Genomic DNA, 12,897 nt, shown 5'->3' with positions numbered 1-12,897 from the left:
TATCTTTTAAAAAAATCTTTTTATTGATACATAATCTTGTACAGCTATAAAATAATATAAGACTTCAACCAGTTGATATATATAAAATTAATAAAGCTGAAGAAAAAACTTGTCAAAAAAGAATATGATAATGAAAAAATATACTTTTTATTAAGAAAAGAAGGAAAAAAGAGAACCCCACCTAACTAAAAAAAAAGAAACCCCAATAGCTACAAGAGAAGGAAAAATAAAAAAAAAATAAAAAAAGAAAAAACCCATTAGAATATCAAGAAAAACAAGTGAAGCACAAATGGATACTTTTGTCACAGATATTCCAAGATTCACCTGAACATGGAATTGTCTACTTGGACTGAAAAAAAATTTGGCAGAGAGGAAACAAGAAATCTTAATTCATTTGGATTTAAATCTTGCTGTAAAGATCTCAAACTTGATTTGAGCCTTAGTTGAATGCAGTCTGCATTAGGATTCAGTCTATACGGAATTGTTTCTTAGAAGTGCATTTTGTGTGCTATCAAATAGCAGAAGTTGAATGGAGATGAATATCTGAAGGCAGGGGAAATTTGAGAAGGATGTTTGCTTTTGGTTGACAGAACCAAATAAATAAATATGGTTAGTATGTCTGGTGCCATTGCTTGCACTTTCCTTTGTGTTATCATGTGGTGAAGATCATGTTATGATGTGTGAAATGTAACTGCTATTTGAGGAGCAGCACTTTGTTGTTGGGAGAATATAATTGAGGAGGACCTTGTAATTGTTTGCAGTGATAGACACTAGGGAGCTGTTTCTGCAGTGGATATCTTTTATAATCCTATTGGCTCTCACAGTTATCTTGACTACACCTCTTCCCACCCTGTCTCCTGTAAAAATACCGTTCTCTTTTCTTGGTTTCTTCATCTCCTCTGCATCTGCAATCTTGTGTCCCTCTTATCTGATTTCTAAGTTTTGAACCTTCAGTTCACCAGTTAAAAGTTTGCTTGATATTTTGACCTAGATTCTAAATGTCTCTACTATCTACATCTCCAGACTTAAGTTCCATAAAGCTAGTCTATCCTCTTCCTTAAATTAAAGAAGTCACTTTCTCATTTCATAAATCAGAGAACAGTGAATTTCTCAAGTCAGGATTTTTTCCAATGACAGTTCTTTTTTTATTGTAAAATTTTATAAAATGCACTAAAAATTGGATGGAAGCAAGCTAGTCCTCCTAGCCAATTAATTTAGCCTCACTGTAAGTAAAGCAGAATGAAGCAGGATGAAGCAGCATGCTGATTACTCAATACAGATCTTCAGCGGTCACATTATAAACTTGCACACCAATCGTTGTCTGAATCCAATCAAGGTATTTCTTTGTCAGTAAAGTGTAAATCCCAGGTTTCTTGGGATCTGCACATTCCTTTCCACCAGAGGACATAATCCCTCTAAACATCTTGTTGCATATCAAAGGGCCACCTGAATCACCCTGGAAGTGTAAAAAAAATTGAAGATCACAATAATTAACTAACACATACTGTACACTTTTAGTGACATCACATCATGATGCACCATCAATAACTCTTGGAGACGTGAGGCGAGATGTAGGCTTTTATTGGCTGGAAGAAAGAACAAGCAGCAATTGACCACCACACTGCATCCTGGAGACCGAGGCCGGGGCGGTGTCTCCAATCGCCTTTATACCGGGGTCTGTGGGAGGAGCCACGGTCAGTGGAAGGAGCCACAGGAGCAGTCAGCGGGGGGGCGTGTCCAGACAGGTATATGTAGTTCACCACACATCACAAAGCTTATTCATAGTCTAAGGAGGCGTGAACGTACATGGAGCAGATGGAAGTGGCCTTTCAGTGGACTAGAAGTTTAAAGTATTCTTCCCATTTTGACATGAGAAAAACTGGTTGAATTCCAGTGCTTTTATCAGAGTTAAATTTATTGGTATCCAAATCTTAGAGGGCTGTGCTACCATGATAAGAAGTCAACTAGATTCATGGCATGGATATGAGATTCTAGAAAATGCAACAACTACGGTATATGGCAAATGATTCCTCCTTAGCCAGCGTGTCTCCATTTACCTATCATTTTTTTCTTAGCATGTGGGCAACATGTAACCTGTAAGGGGCAACATTTATTGGATATTTTTAGCTTCCAGAGAGGGTGATAATGTTGGATCACTTCTTTTAAAGCATTTTTTATGTAAGTGAGTGACCAGTTCAGAAAGCAGTTAACAGTCAGCCACAATGATGCCAGAGTGAGGAAGAATGGATTACAATCCAAAAAATTCAATCTATTGAGACCCCCAGTGAACCACTGGGGCTTTCACGTACAATCTGGTGGCTTTATATTGATTTTACTAATAACACAGCTACACAGCATACTCACATTGCATGAATCACCTCTGCCCTTGCTGTCACCAACACAGATCATGTCCTGGGTTACTTCAGGTGTGTGATTGTAATAATTTGCACTGTTACATTTTTTGCGATCTATAACTTTTAGTTCCACCTCCTGAAGTGTGTCGGATGCATTTTTGGAGCATGAACTTGTTTTTCCCCATCCTGCCACCGTGCATTTTGTTTTAGGTTTCACATCGGTGATCTTAACTTTCGGAAGTTTAAGTACATTCACATATTTGTTGATCACTGCACTTTTCTGCAACTGTGGTAAAAATAACAATTAATTCATATATTTCCTTTTCTGACAATGGAGGACATTTTAGACTCATGATATCAGAGGAAGATACAACAGGGAAGCATGTCTTTCAGCCCACCATGTCATTCCAACTATCAATGACGCATTTCACATTAATCCTACACAAGTACTATTTATCCTTGTCACAAACTCATGAATTCCCCCCACACTTATCCCTCTTCCCCATCCTACACTAAAGGCAATTTGCAAGGTCAATTAACCAACCAACTTACAGATCTTTGGGATGTGGAGGGATCGCTGGGAAATCAAAGGGATATCCGTGTAGTCAGAGGAAGAACATATAGATTCCATACAGAAAACACCAATGGTCAATTTTTGCCCCATCTAAGGCAATTAACTTACTTTTGGATTTCATCTATACAGATGATGCTTTTATCCTTTTATGCCTGTGCAGTGGACATATGTATGAAACATTATAACCCCAGCAGTGATGTTCTTTTGGCCTTGTTTGTGTAGTTAGCAGAATATACATTTTTTCTAATTCTTTTCAGAGGATCAATGAGATAGGAATCAGGGTAAACGTGACCAATAAAAGTCAATGCTGATTATAGTTAAATTATACAATTGACAGTTTGTTAAGGTGTGGATGATGATCACAAAGCATTGATTCTTTATCAGTGTATAAACCTTGTAAAATTAAACTTGACTTTGGTCAGTTAATTTCAGAAATATTATACTTGAGTTGAAAATACTCAGATATTGCAAGAACAAAGGAAAAGACAACCAGATTTCATAATCTAGATGCTTTTTACAAACTCAACAATATGTAAAAATGAATGTACTTTGAATGCCAAAAATAAACAAAGGGGAGTAGTGACAATAAAGATAATGGTAACAGCAGTACACTGCAGCCCACAATGTTGCGTCAACCTAATTTAATTTGTAATCAAATACCCAACTAGTCTAATCCTTTCTGCCAACACAATTTCCAAGTCCTTTGATTTTCCATTGTCCTGTCTAAAAGCCTCTTGAATGCTTCTGCCATATTTCCCTCCACCATTACCCTGGCAGTGCCTTTCATGCACCCACCAATCTTCATGTAAAAAACCTGCCCTGCATGTCTTTGAATTTACCCTTTCTTATCTTCTCTGATACTAGACATTTCAATCTGGGAAAGAGATATCAGCTGTCTACTCTATCAATGCCTCTCATAATCTTATAAACCTCTATCAGATCTCCATTCAGCCTCCACAACCCCAAGAAAATCCAGGTTTGTCTAACCTCTCTTTATATCACATGCCCTTTAATCCAGGCAACATCCTTGTAAAACTCTCCTACAACCTCTCCAAAGCATCAACTTTGGGATGACCAGAACTCAATGCAATATTCCAGATGAGGCCTAACAAGAATTTTATAAAACTGAAACCCATCTTCTTGACTCTTGAACTCAGTTCCTTGATGTTTAAGAGCAATATTATATACTTCCTTTACCATCCTATCAAACTGTGCAGCCATTTCAGGGAACTATGGATTTGGACTCAAAGATCACTCTGCTCATCAATACTGTTAAAGCTCTTGCCATTAACAGTATACTGTCCTTTTACATTTGATCTCCCAAAGTTGAATTCTTCATATTTGGCTGGATTAAGCTTCACCTGCATTTTTCTGCCAATATCTGCATCTGATCTTTATCCTGCTGTATCCTTCGGCAGTCTTCTATGCTGTCCACAACATCACAACACCTTCAGGCAGATGCAGCATGGATTCAGCGAAGGGAGGTCCTACTTGACAATCCTATTGGAGTGCTTTTGAGGATATAATGCGCACAGTGGATAGAGGGGAACAGATGGATGTTATTTACTTGGATTTCCAGAAGGAGTTTGATAAGGTGTTGCATAAAAGACTTATCCATAAGATAAGGATGCATAGAAGTGGGGGTGGTATATTAGCATGGATAGAGGATTGGTTAACCAATGGAAAGCAGAGAGTTGGGATACATGGGTGTTACTCTGGTTGGCAACTAGTGGTGAGCGGTGTTCCGCAGGGGTCGGTGCTGTTCATGTTCATGTTCACATTAACGATCTGGAAGAGGGGACCGACTGTAATGTATCTATTTTCTGATGACACTAAATTGAGTGGAGAGGATTGTGCACCAAATTGTGCAGAGGATACAGAGTCTGCAGAGAGATATAGATAGGTTAAGTGAGTGGGCAAGTTTCTGGCAGATGGAAAACAATGTTGGTAAATGCAAGGTCATTCACTTTGAAAGTAAAAATGAAAGAGCAGATTATTAATTAAATGGTAAAAAATTGCAGCATGCTGCTGTGCAGAGGGATTTGGGAGTGCTTGTGCATGAATCACAAAAGGCTGGTTTGCAAGTTATCAAGAAGGCAAATGGAATGTTGGCCCTTATTGCTAGAGGGATTGAATTTAAGAGCAGGGAGATTATGTTGCAATGATACAGGGCACTGGTGAGGCCGCACTTGGAGTACTGTGTGCAGTTCTGGTCTCCATACTTGAGGAAGGATATACTGGGTTTGGAGGTGGTGCAGAGGAGGTTCACCAAGTTGATTCCAGAGATGAGGGGGTTAGACTATGAGGAGAGATTGAGTCACCTAGGACTGTACTTGCTGGAATTTGGAAGGACGAGAGGAAATCTTATAGAAACATATAAAATTATGAAAGGGATAGATAAGATAGAGGCAGGAAATGTATTTCCACCGGTGGGTGAGACAAGAACTAGGGCACATAGCCTCGAGATTCGGGGGTGTAGATTTAGGATGGAGTTGAGGAGGAACTGCTTTTCCCAGAGAGTGGTGAATCTGTGGAATTCTCTGCCCAATGAAGCAGTGGGGGCTACCTCAGTAAATATATTTAAGACAAGATTGGATAGATTTTTGCATAGTATGGGAATTAAGGGTTATGGGGAAAAGGCAGGTAGGTGGAGACAGGTCCATAGCTAGATCAGCCATAATCTTATTGAATGACGGAGCAGGCTCAGCTGGGCAGGTGGCCTACTCCTGTTCCTATTTCTTATGTTCTTATCTAAATCCCTTGCACTAAGGAGGTCCCAGTCTAGAGTAGGGAAGATGAAGTCACTCACTGCAATAGCCCTGTTGCTTTTACACCTTTCCCTATTCTGCCTGCAAAACTGGTTCTCAATATCCTAGTGGTCATGGGAGTTGGGGGGGGGGGGTTGTCTGTAGTATAATCCCATCAGAGTGACTGCAGTTTTCCTTAGTTTTGTGTTCTACCCATATAGACCTTTGACTGCTCACCCCCACCACCCACCTCCAAGACATTCTGCAGCTGCTTTCAGACGTCCTCGACCCTAACACCCAGAAGGCAACATACCATTCTGATGTCTCTTTCCCAACCACGAATATCCTGTCTGCTCCCCTAACTACTAAGCCTCCTATCATTATTACTCTGCCTGACTTTACCAGCCACAGTGCCACTGGCCCAGCAGCTGCTGCTGTGTCCTGATTGGCCATCTCTACCAGCCAATCTAAAGATGTATTCTTACTGCTGGGATCCTGCACTGACTGTCTCTTCCCTTTATCATCCACCTTTCTGCAGCCTTTATTAGCAAAAAAAATTCACAACATTTAAAAAATGTATTTTGAAGCAACAAGAAGAACTGGAGATCGGAGGGAAAATGACAGAATGTTGCTTGATCCCTTCTGAAGATCAGAAAGTGCTTATCAACAGTTTATCTTCAGAGAATGTTATCAAACTTTTAATGCAAAATTTTATGTTCCACTAATTAAAAAAGGTAAATTTTCTCACAGGTTCAGCGGGTAGATGATTAAGAAGACCCAGTTTGGCACAGAGACAGTTGGTGTCACTGGGGAGAATCATAATTGGCTCAGTCACTGAGGGCTCAAGTGTTGAAAGAAAATATCATCAGATCATTCTTAAATGATTTTTGCTGAAATTTATTTATGTGCCTATAGGGTAATGTCAAGTTTCACTGTGGTGTCCTCCAGAGTCCACTAGAATCAAGCAGCTTTCTAGATATCACCATAACTATTTTCCACTGTAAGAACTACATGGTAGCATAGTGGTTAGCACATGCTTTACAGTACCAGTGATCCAGGTTCACTTCCCACCATTGTCTGTAATGAGTTTGTACGTTCTCCCCACGACAGATGGGTTTCCTCTGGGTGTTCCAGTTTCCTCCCACAGTCCAAAGACGTACTGGCTGGTGGGTTAACTGGTCATTGTAAATTGCCCCATGATTAGGGTTAAATTGGGGTTGCTGAGGGGTGTGGCTTGAAGGGCCAAGAGGGCCTGTTCCACACAGTATCACAATAGAATAAAAAAATAAAACTTTTGTCCAAGAGACCGACAGAGTGCAATATCTGTAAATTAAACATAGCTGTAATATTACATTAAGGATCTTTTACACTACAAATGAGAAAGGAAATTCATACTTTCAATAGCATGATATCGTTTTCCGGAGTTTTACCGTTGAAGCCAGCATGAGCTTTTTTCTCTTGAATAGTAATATTCTGTTGATATTTTCCATTCTGTGAAAGGGAAAGCGCCCCGAGAACAACTCGAGGTTCACCTCCTAGCGATCTGTGCATCAAAAGAGGTGCTAATTACATTTTATTCTGTTTTTAAACAAAACTATCATTGGACATTCATCAAGCAAAGAACAATAAAATATTCAGTAGTGTGTCATATCAGTGAACAAATTCCAAGAGATGATGGGATCCCAAGTAAGAGATAGGACTTCCTGTATCTTCTGGATGTTACCACTGAAGTGCTGATCGGCCACCTTCCAAAAGGAATTGATCTTAAATAACTAACTAAATTGTATTATCTTCTGTGATATACAATATGTGATAATTATGACATTGATCTTATCTTAGGAAATGAAGGAGGCAGGAAGTGTTGATGGGGGAACATTTTGGCCATTATTCTTAAAGCTTCAAGGTAAGTAAGGAAAGAGGAAAGGTTGGCCCCAAGGTTAAGATCTTCAGTTGAGGGAAGGCTGATTTCATTAAACCAGGACCTGGTGAAATTAGATTGCAAATTGATGATTTTGAGTAAAATGACAGCAGACAAGTGGGATCTTTTAACAGAAAGTTAAAAAGAATTGAGAGGCAGCATGTTTCTGATAAGATCAAAAGGCAAAGACAGAAAGATTCGGGAACTTTATAATGACAAAGAAAACCGAAGGTTTGATCAGAAAACTAAAGTGCACATATGGCAGATATAGGCAACTGCTACTGAAGGAGTCTCTTAAGGAACATAGAGAGAATTTAAAAAAAAACAAGGGAAGCAGAAATATTCTTGGCAAGGAAGATTAAGGAGAATCCCAAAACATTCTGTCAACATATCAGGGGCAAGAGAATAACCAAGGAAAGAAAATGCCTCCATAGAGACCATAAGGGTAATCTGTCAGGATCATGGGGATGTGCATGAGGTCCTAGGTGAATAATTCTTAGATGTACAGGATATTGAACATAATGAGTTCAGGAAGGGGTAAATGGAGAATTTGGAGCAAGTCAATGTGAAGAAGGAAGAGGTATTAGATGTTATAGGATGAATAAGATTTGATAAATTCTCAGGGCCAGAAAAGATCTACCTCAGGAAAGTCAGGAATGAGATAGCCAGGGTGCTGGTAGAGATTCTTTCCAGCTTATTTTAATTTTCTTGCAAAAATGAACAATTTTTCACTTCCCACGATACATTCCAATGGTAAATTTGTTTTGTTATTTGCCTACCAGGAAAAAGAAAGGTGGATACTGAGATTACACTTAGGTTGTTGAAACAAAGATCTTTTTCACAAAGGTAAACATGAATAATGAGATTATCTCCATTTTTGAATGGCATGGCCATAATGCTTAAAACAATCATTTAATCTGGGTCAGCAACATGAACCAGTTTATATTTTAATCATCAAAATAACATTTCATTTAAATATAGCATAACTTACTTTTTACAGTGGGCTGCAGTCAGTACCCAGTTTTTATTGATCAGAGCACCTCCACAGATATGTTGATACCCTTTGCCTTTAGCTTTTTGGATTGATACCATATAAGGTTTAGAATTGCGTTTCACTTCACGACCTCCAATAATTTCCACGCCATAATCTGTAATATATAGGTTTTGAAAAATGTTTCATATGTACTATAGTTTCATTCATTAATGGACTTCGGCTGTATTTAGGTGGCAGATGACAAATAATCACTGAACTATTATAGGCAGGTATTACACGTGGAATTATATGATTAAAGTTAATAGATAATTTTGTTTAAACTAGGTTATAAGTAAATTATTCCAATATTTTGAAATAAATGTATACCCTTGATGTTAAAACATTATTTTACCAAATTAGATTGTCCATTCATGATTAAGCAAAGTTCCATTTCCTTAGGTAATGAAGCAAACTGTAGTCACTGTCTGCTAGATTTGGATAATACAGGTCAGCATTGGATTAAGAATGCCCAACCTACAGACATTTGTAAGTATGTAAAAGCTTATGAATTTATTAATAAAAATATTATTAAATCCAGAAGTCTGATGTAGTGCATATGTTTGGACCTATGAATGTCAAAACTAGTTTCTTCTCTTTCTCTACTTTTAGTAATTTTTCTTTCTTATCAGTCTTATATATGAATTTGATTCCATTTATGCCAATACCGAGGAAGTGTGTTTACCATTTTTATGTATTTTCAGACTTATGGGCAAAATCAACATAAGGACGTGTGTAACAATGGAAATTGTTCATTACGTAGGAACTTACACTGCCAAGAGCCAAGTCACTTTTCCCCATATAAGAGCCAGACAATGGTGATTTCCAATAAGTGGGAATACAAATTTTGAATTTTCTTTTGAATGTCAGTAACATTACCAAATGTATAACTAGATGGTAAATTCTGTGGTTATAAGATTAGGAGTCATAGGCTGATACGTTTTATTTAATAGTTTAGCTCATGATTCCCAAAGCCTTTTCACCGTCTACAAGTCAGGGTGGAATGGATTACCCTCAACTTGTTTGGAAGACAAAGCTAAAACACTTAAGAAGTGCAAGGAACCAAGTAAAGAGACTTGAATTATACCTACTCCGGCATCCCAGACATCATTCACCCTAGTGTGTCTGCAGTGTGTAGCATCTATAAATTACATTGATTTTAATCTTAATGATTACCAATAGGATCACTTCTGAAAGTTACAATCTCAAACACCAAACAAGATAAGCGGAAGAGGCTTATGAAAGTCTGCAGATTCTTTTCTAACTCATACAACATCCTGACTTGGAAATATTTTGCCACTTCTTTTTCCTTACTGGGTCTAAATTCTGCAAATGACTGCCCTTTGGAATGCCATTGACAAGAGAGGAACAAATACAAGATTGTTTAATGTCATTTCCAATACACAAGTGTAGAGGAGAATGATATAACTTACTCCCGACCTGATGCAGCACAATAAGATAAAGAATACAACAATAATAAACAAACACAATAAATAAAAATACATATTACAGCTTATATATCTAGATTATCCATAAAGTGACACTAGACTGTCTGAGAAGAAATGATAAAGTAGTAGTGACTGGGAGTGTGGAGAAGTAGGTTAGCGGGTGGAGGTGTTGTTCAGCCTTAGTGCTTGGGAAGGTGACTGTTTTTGAATCTGGTGGTCCTGGTGTGGATGCTACGTAGCCTCCTCCCTGATGGGTGAGTGGGATCCTTCATGATGTTACTTGCCCTTTCTGTATATATGTCCTTGATGGTGGGTAGGGAGGTGCCCGTGATACATTGGGCAGTTTTGCCTACGCCTTGTGGAGCCTTCCAGTTTACCACTGTGTAGTTTCTATACCAACCAGTGATGCAGCAAGCTAAGATGCTCTGTACTATGTATCTGTCGAAGGATGTGAGTTTTGATGTGCATACATGCACAAAAGGAAAATCTCCAAGGTTCTTTTGCCTGCATGTTCTAAGCCTGCAATCCAGGAATCATAGAAGGAAAAAGACAACAGCCTGCTAAGAACATAGTTGCTTGCAATTTTCTTCCAAGTGACATTTTATCCTGGCAATTAAACATGGGCAAAAGCATACCCTTGCATGTGCATAAAACAGTAAGTCCTTTCAAGGACGACAACTTTTTTTCCCTCACCACTAGGGATCATAATTAATTAGTTACATTTCAAGATGAGAATCAAGCTTGTGATGTACTGATGAAGAATGGCTGGGAACATTAGCTGTGTGTCTGGCTGGAAGCTGCTTGATGCTGACCCTATCTTCTCCCTACTTCCACTTACAATTGCCATTCCTCCAGGTTGCTATTACCTGCACCTCCCTCTAACCTCAATGCCGGCTGTGAAAGGGTATAATGGGCAGCCTTTATTACTGACATGGCCCCTGAGATCATATAGAGGGTCTGGAGGGAGAATGGTGATAGAGGTGAAGGTTAACGGCTTATGGAAAATTACTTTGAGGTTAGTAGTTCCCCCTCCTCTTGGCATCCAAGAGAGCCAGATACCAACATTTCCCAGCCTGAGCCTTTCCTGTCCTGAAGTCACTTTCCACAGATAGTCTCATGGAGAACATGTCCGTTCCCAGGCTTCAGTCCAATGTTCCAGGTAGACACTGATGACAATCAGTGAAAATGTGGAATCAGAGAAATTATATAATGGGCAGCAAATTCAATATTGCTTGTTTAATACCTTCTCCAAATTTCAAATTATAAAAGGAAATAAAACTCTATTGCTGCATCTTAGCAAGTAGATTTACAGGAACTTTAACACGGAGTCACATTTACCTCATAAATTCCATTATGCTTGTTATTTGTGCTAAAAACATATGTTTAAACGAGAAACAAAAATGCAAGGAAATAAATATTGGCATAAATATGACTGAAAAATATGTATCAGACTTTAAAAATAAAAGGCTAGTTATTGCAAACAATGCTCAATATATACATCAGCAATTAAACATCAATAACATAAATCCTAATATAAAGTTTAATTATCCCTTAATTTACTTACTGGCTGGGATGAAGGAGACGGCAATCAAAACAAACAGACTGAGCTGCAAAAAGTTCATTATGGCTGTTCTCGAACTCGTTGACAAATTTTCAGGTGATTTATATTAAACTCAAAGGGATGTGGTTTCTTCACTTTGATGTCACTACTATAAACTTCAAACCATGTGAACACTTATAATGATACCTGTTCCGTTATGAAAAGCCACACAGCAGGATCGATGCTAACCAGAAAGCACAACTAATAGAGACTGAGGCTAGTATACAATTTGGACTCTGTCACTAAATATGTTGTTTGAAATGCCATAGTTATAGTTCTCATTTATTTCATCAATTAGTCTGCATTGAGTATTGGTGGCAAATAAATAGTTGTGCATGTCATCAGGCATTATGAAAGGAATTATGAAAGGAAGCTGGCGATTAATATCAAAGAAGATATTAAAAGCTTTTTTAAGTTTATAAAGGGTAAAAGAGAGTTGAAAGTAGATATAGGACCAATAGAAAATGAAGCTGGAGATATTGTAATGAGAGACGTAGGGATGGCAGAGGATCCGAATGTATATTTTGCATCAATCTTCACAGTGGAAGACATCTGCAGTATACTGGACATTCAAGAGTGTCAGGGAAGTGAAGTATGTGCAGTGAAAATTATGACTGAGAAGGTGGTCAGGAAGCTTAATGGTCTGAGGGTGGATAAATCTCCTGGACCTGATGGAATGCACCTTCGGGTTCTGAAGGAAGTAGCTGGAGAGATTGCGGAGGCACTAACAATGATAGATCCTGGCATTATACCGGATGACTGGAAAATTGAAAATGTTACTCCGCTATTTAAGAAGGGTGGGAGGCAAGAAAGGGAAATGTAGACCTGTTAGCCTGACATCAGTGGTTGAGAGGTTGTTGGAATCGATTGTTAGGGAGGAGATTATGGAATACCTGGAGGCTCATGACAAGATAGGCCAAAGCCAGCATGGTTTCTTGAAAGGAAAATCCTGCCTGATAAACCTACTGCAATTTTTTGAGGGAATTACAAGCTGGGTAGACAAAGGAGATGCAGTAGATGTGGTGTTCTTGGATTTTCATGAGGGCCTTTGAGAATGTGCTGCACATGAGGCTGTTTAGCAAGATAAGAGCCTATGGAATTACAGAGGAGTTACTAGCATGGATGGAACATTGGCTGATCGGCAGAAAACAGAGAGTGGGAATAAAAGGATCCTATTCTGGCTGGTTGCTGGTTATCAGTGGAGTTCCACAGGGGTCGGTGTTGGG

At 38.6% G+C, this 12,897-nt stretch overlaps 1 protein-coding gene across 1 annotated transcript; it reads right to left on the bottom strand.

The window, feature by feature from the left end:
• LOC140737484 (granzyme K-like) lies at positions 1-11,753 on the bottom strand. The gene is made up of 5 exons (XM_073063943.1): positions 11,636-11,753; positions 8,585-8,741; positions 7,071-7,218; positions 2,365-2,640; positions 1-1,456 (listed from the first exon to the last, which is right to left on the bottom strand). The coding sequence occupies exons 1-5, from the start codon at positions 11,691-11,693 to the stop codon at positions 1,271-1,273; spliced, it is 825 nt and encodes a 274-aa protein (XP_072920044.1). The 5' UTR covers positions 11,694-11,753; the 3' UTR covers positions 1-1,270.
• Between the last annotated feature and the right edge of the window lie 1,144 nt (positions 11,754-12,897).

The sequence above is a fragment of the Hemitrygon akajei genome, chromosome 13 (assembly GCF_048418815.1).
Source record: "Hemitrygon akajei chromosome 13, sHemAka1.3, whole genome shotgun sequence".
NCBI classification, from domain to species: Eukaryota; Metazoa; Chordata; class Chondrichthyes; order Myliobatiformes; family Dasyatidae; genus Hemitrygon; species Hemitrygon akajei.
Note: the sequence above shows the minus strand (reverse complement) of the source record. Positions and strands in the feature narration are given on the sequence as shown.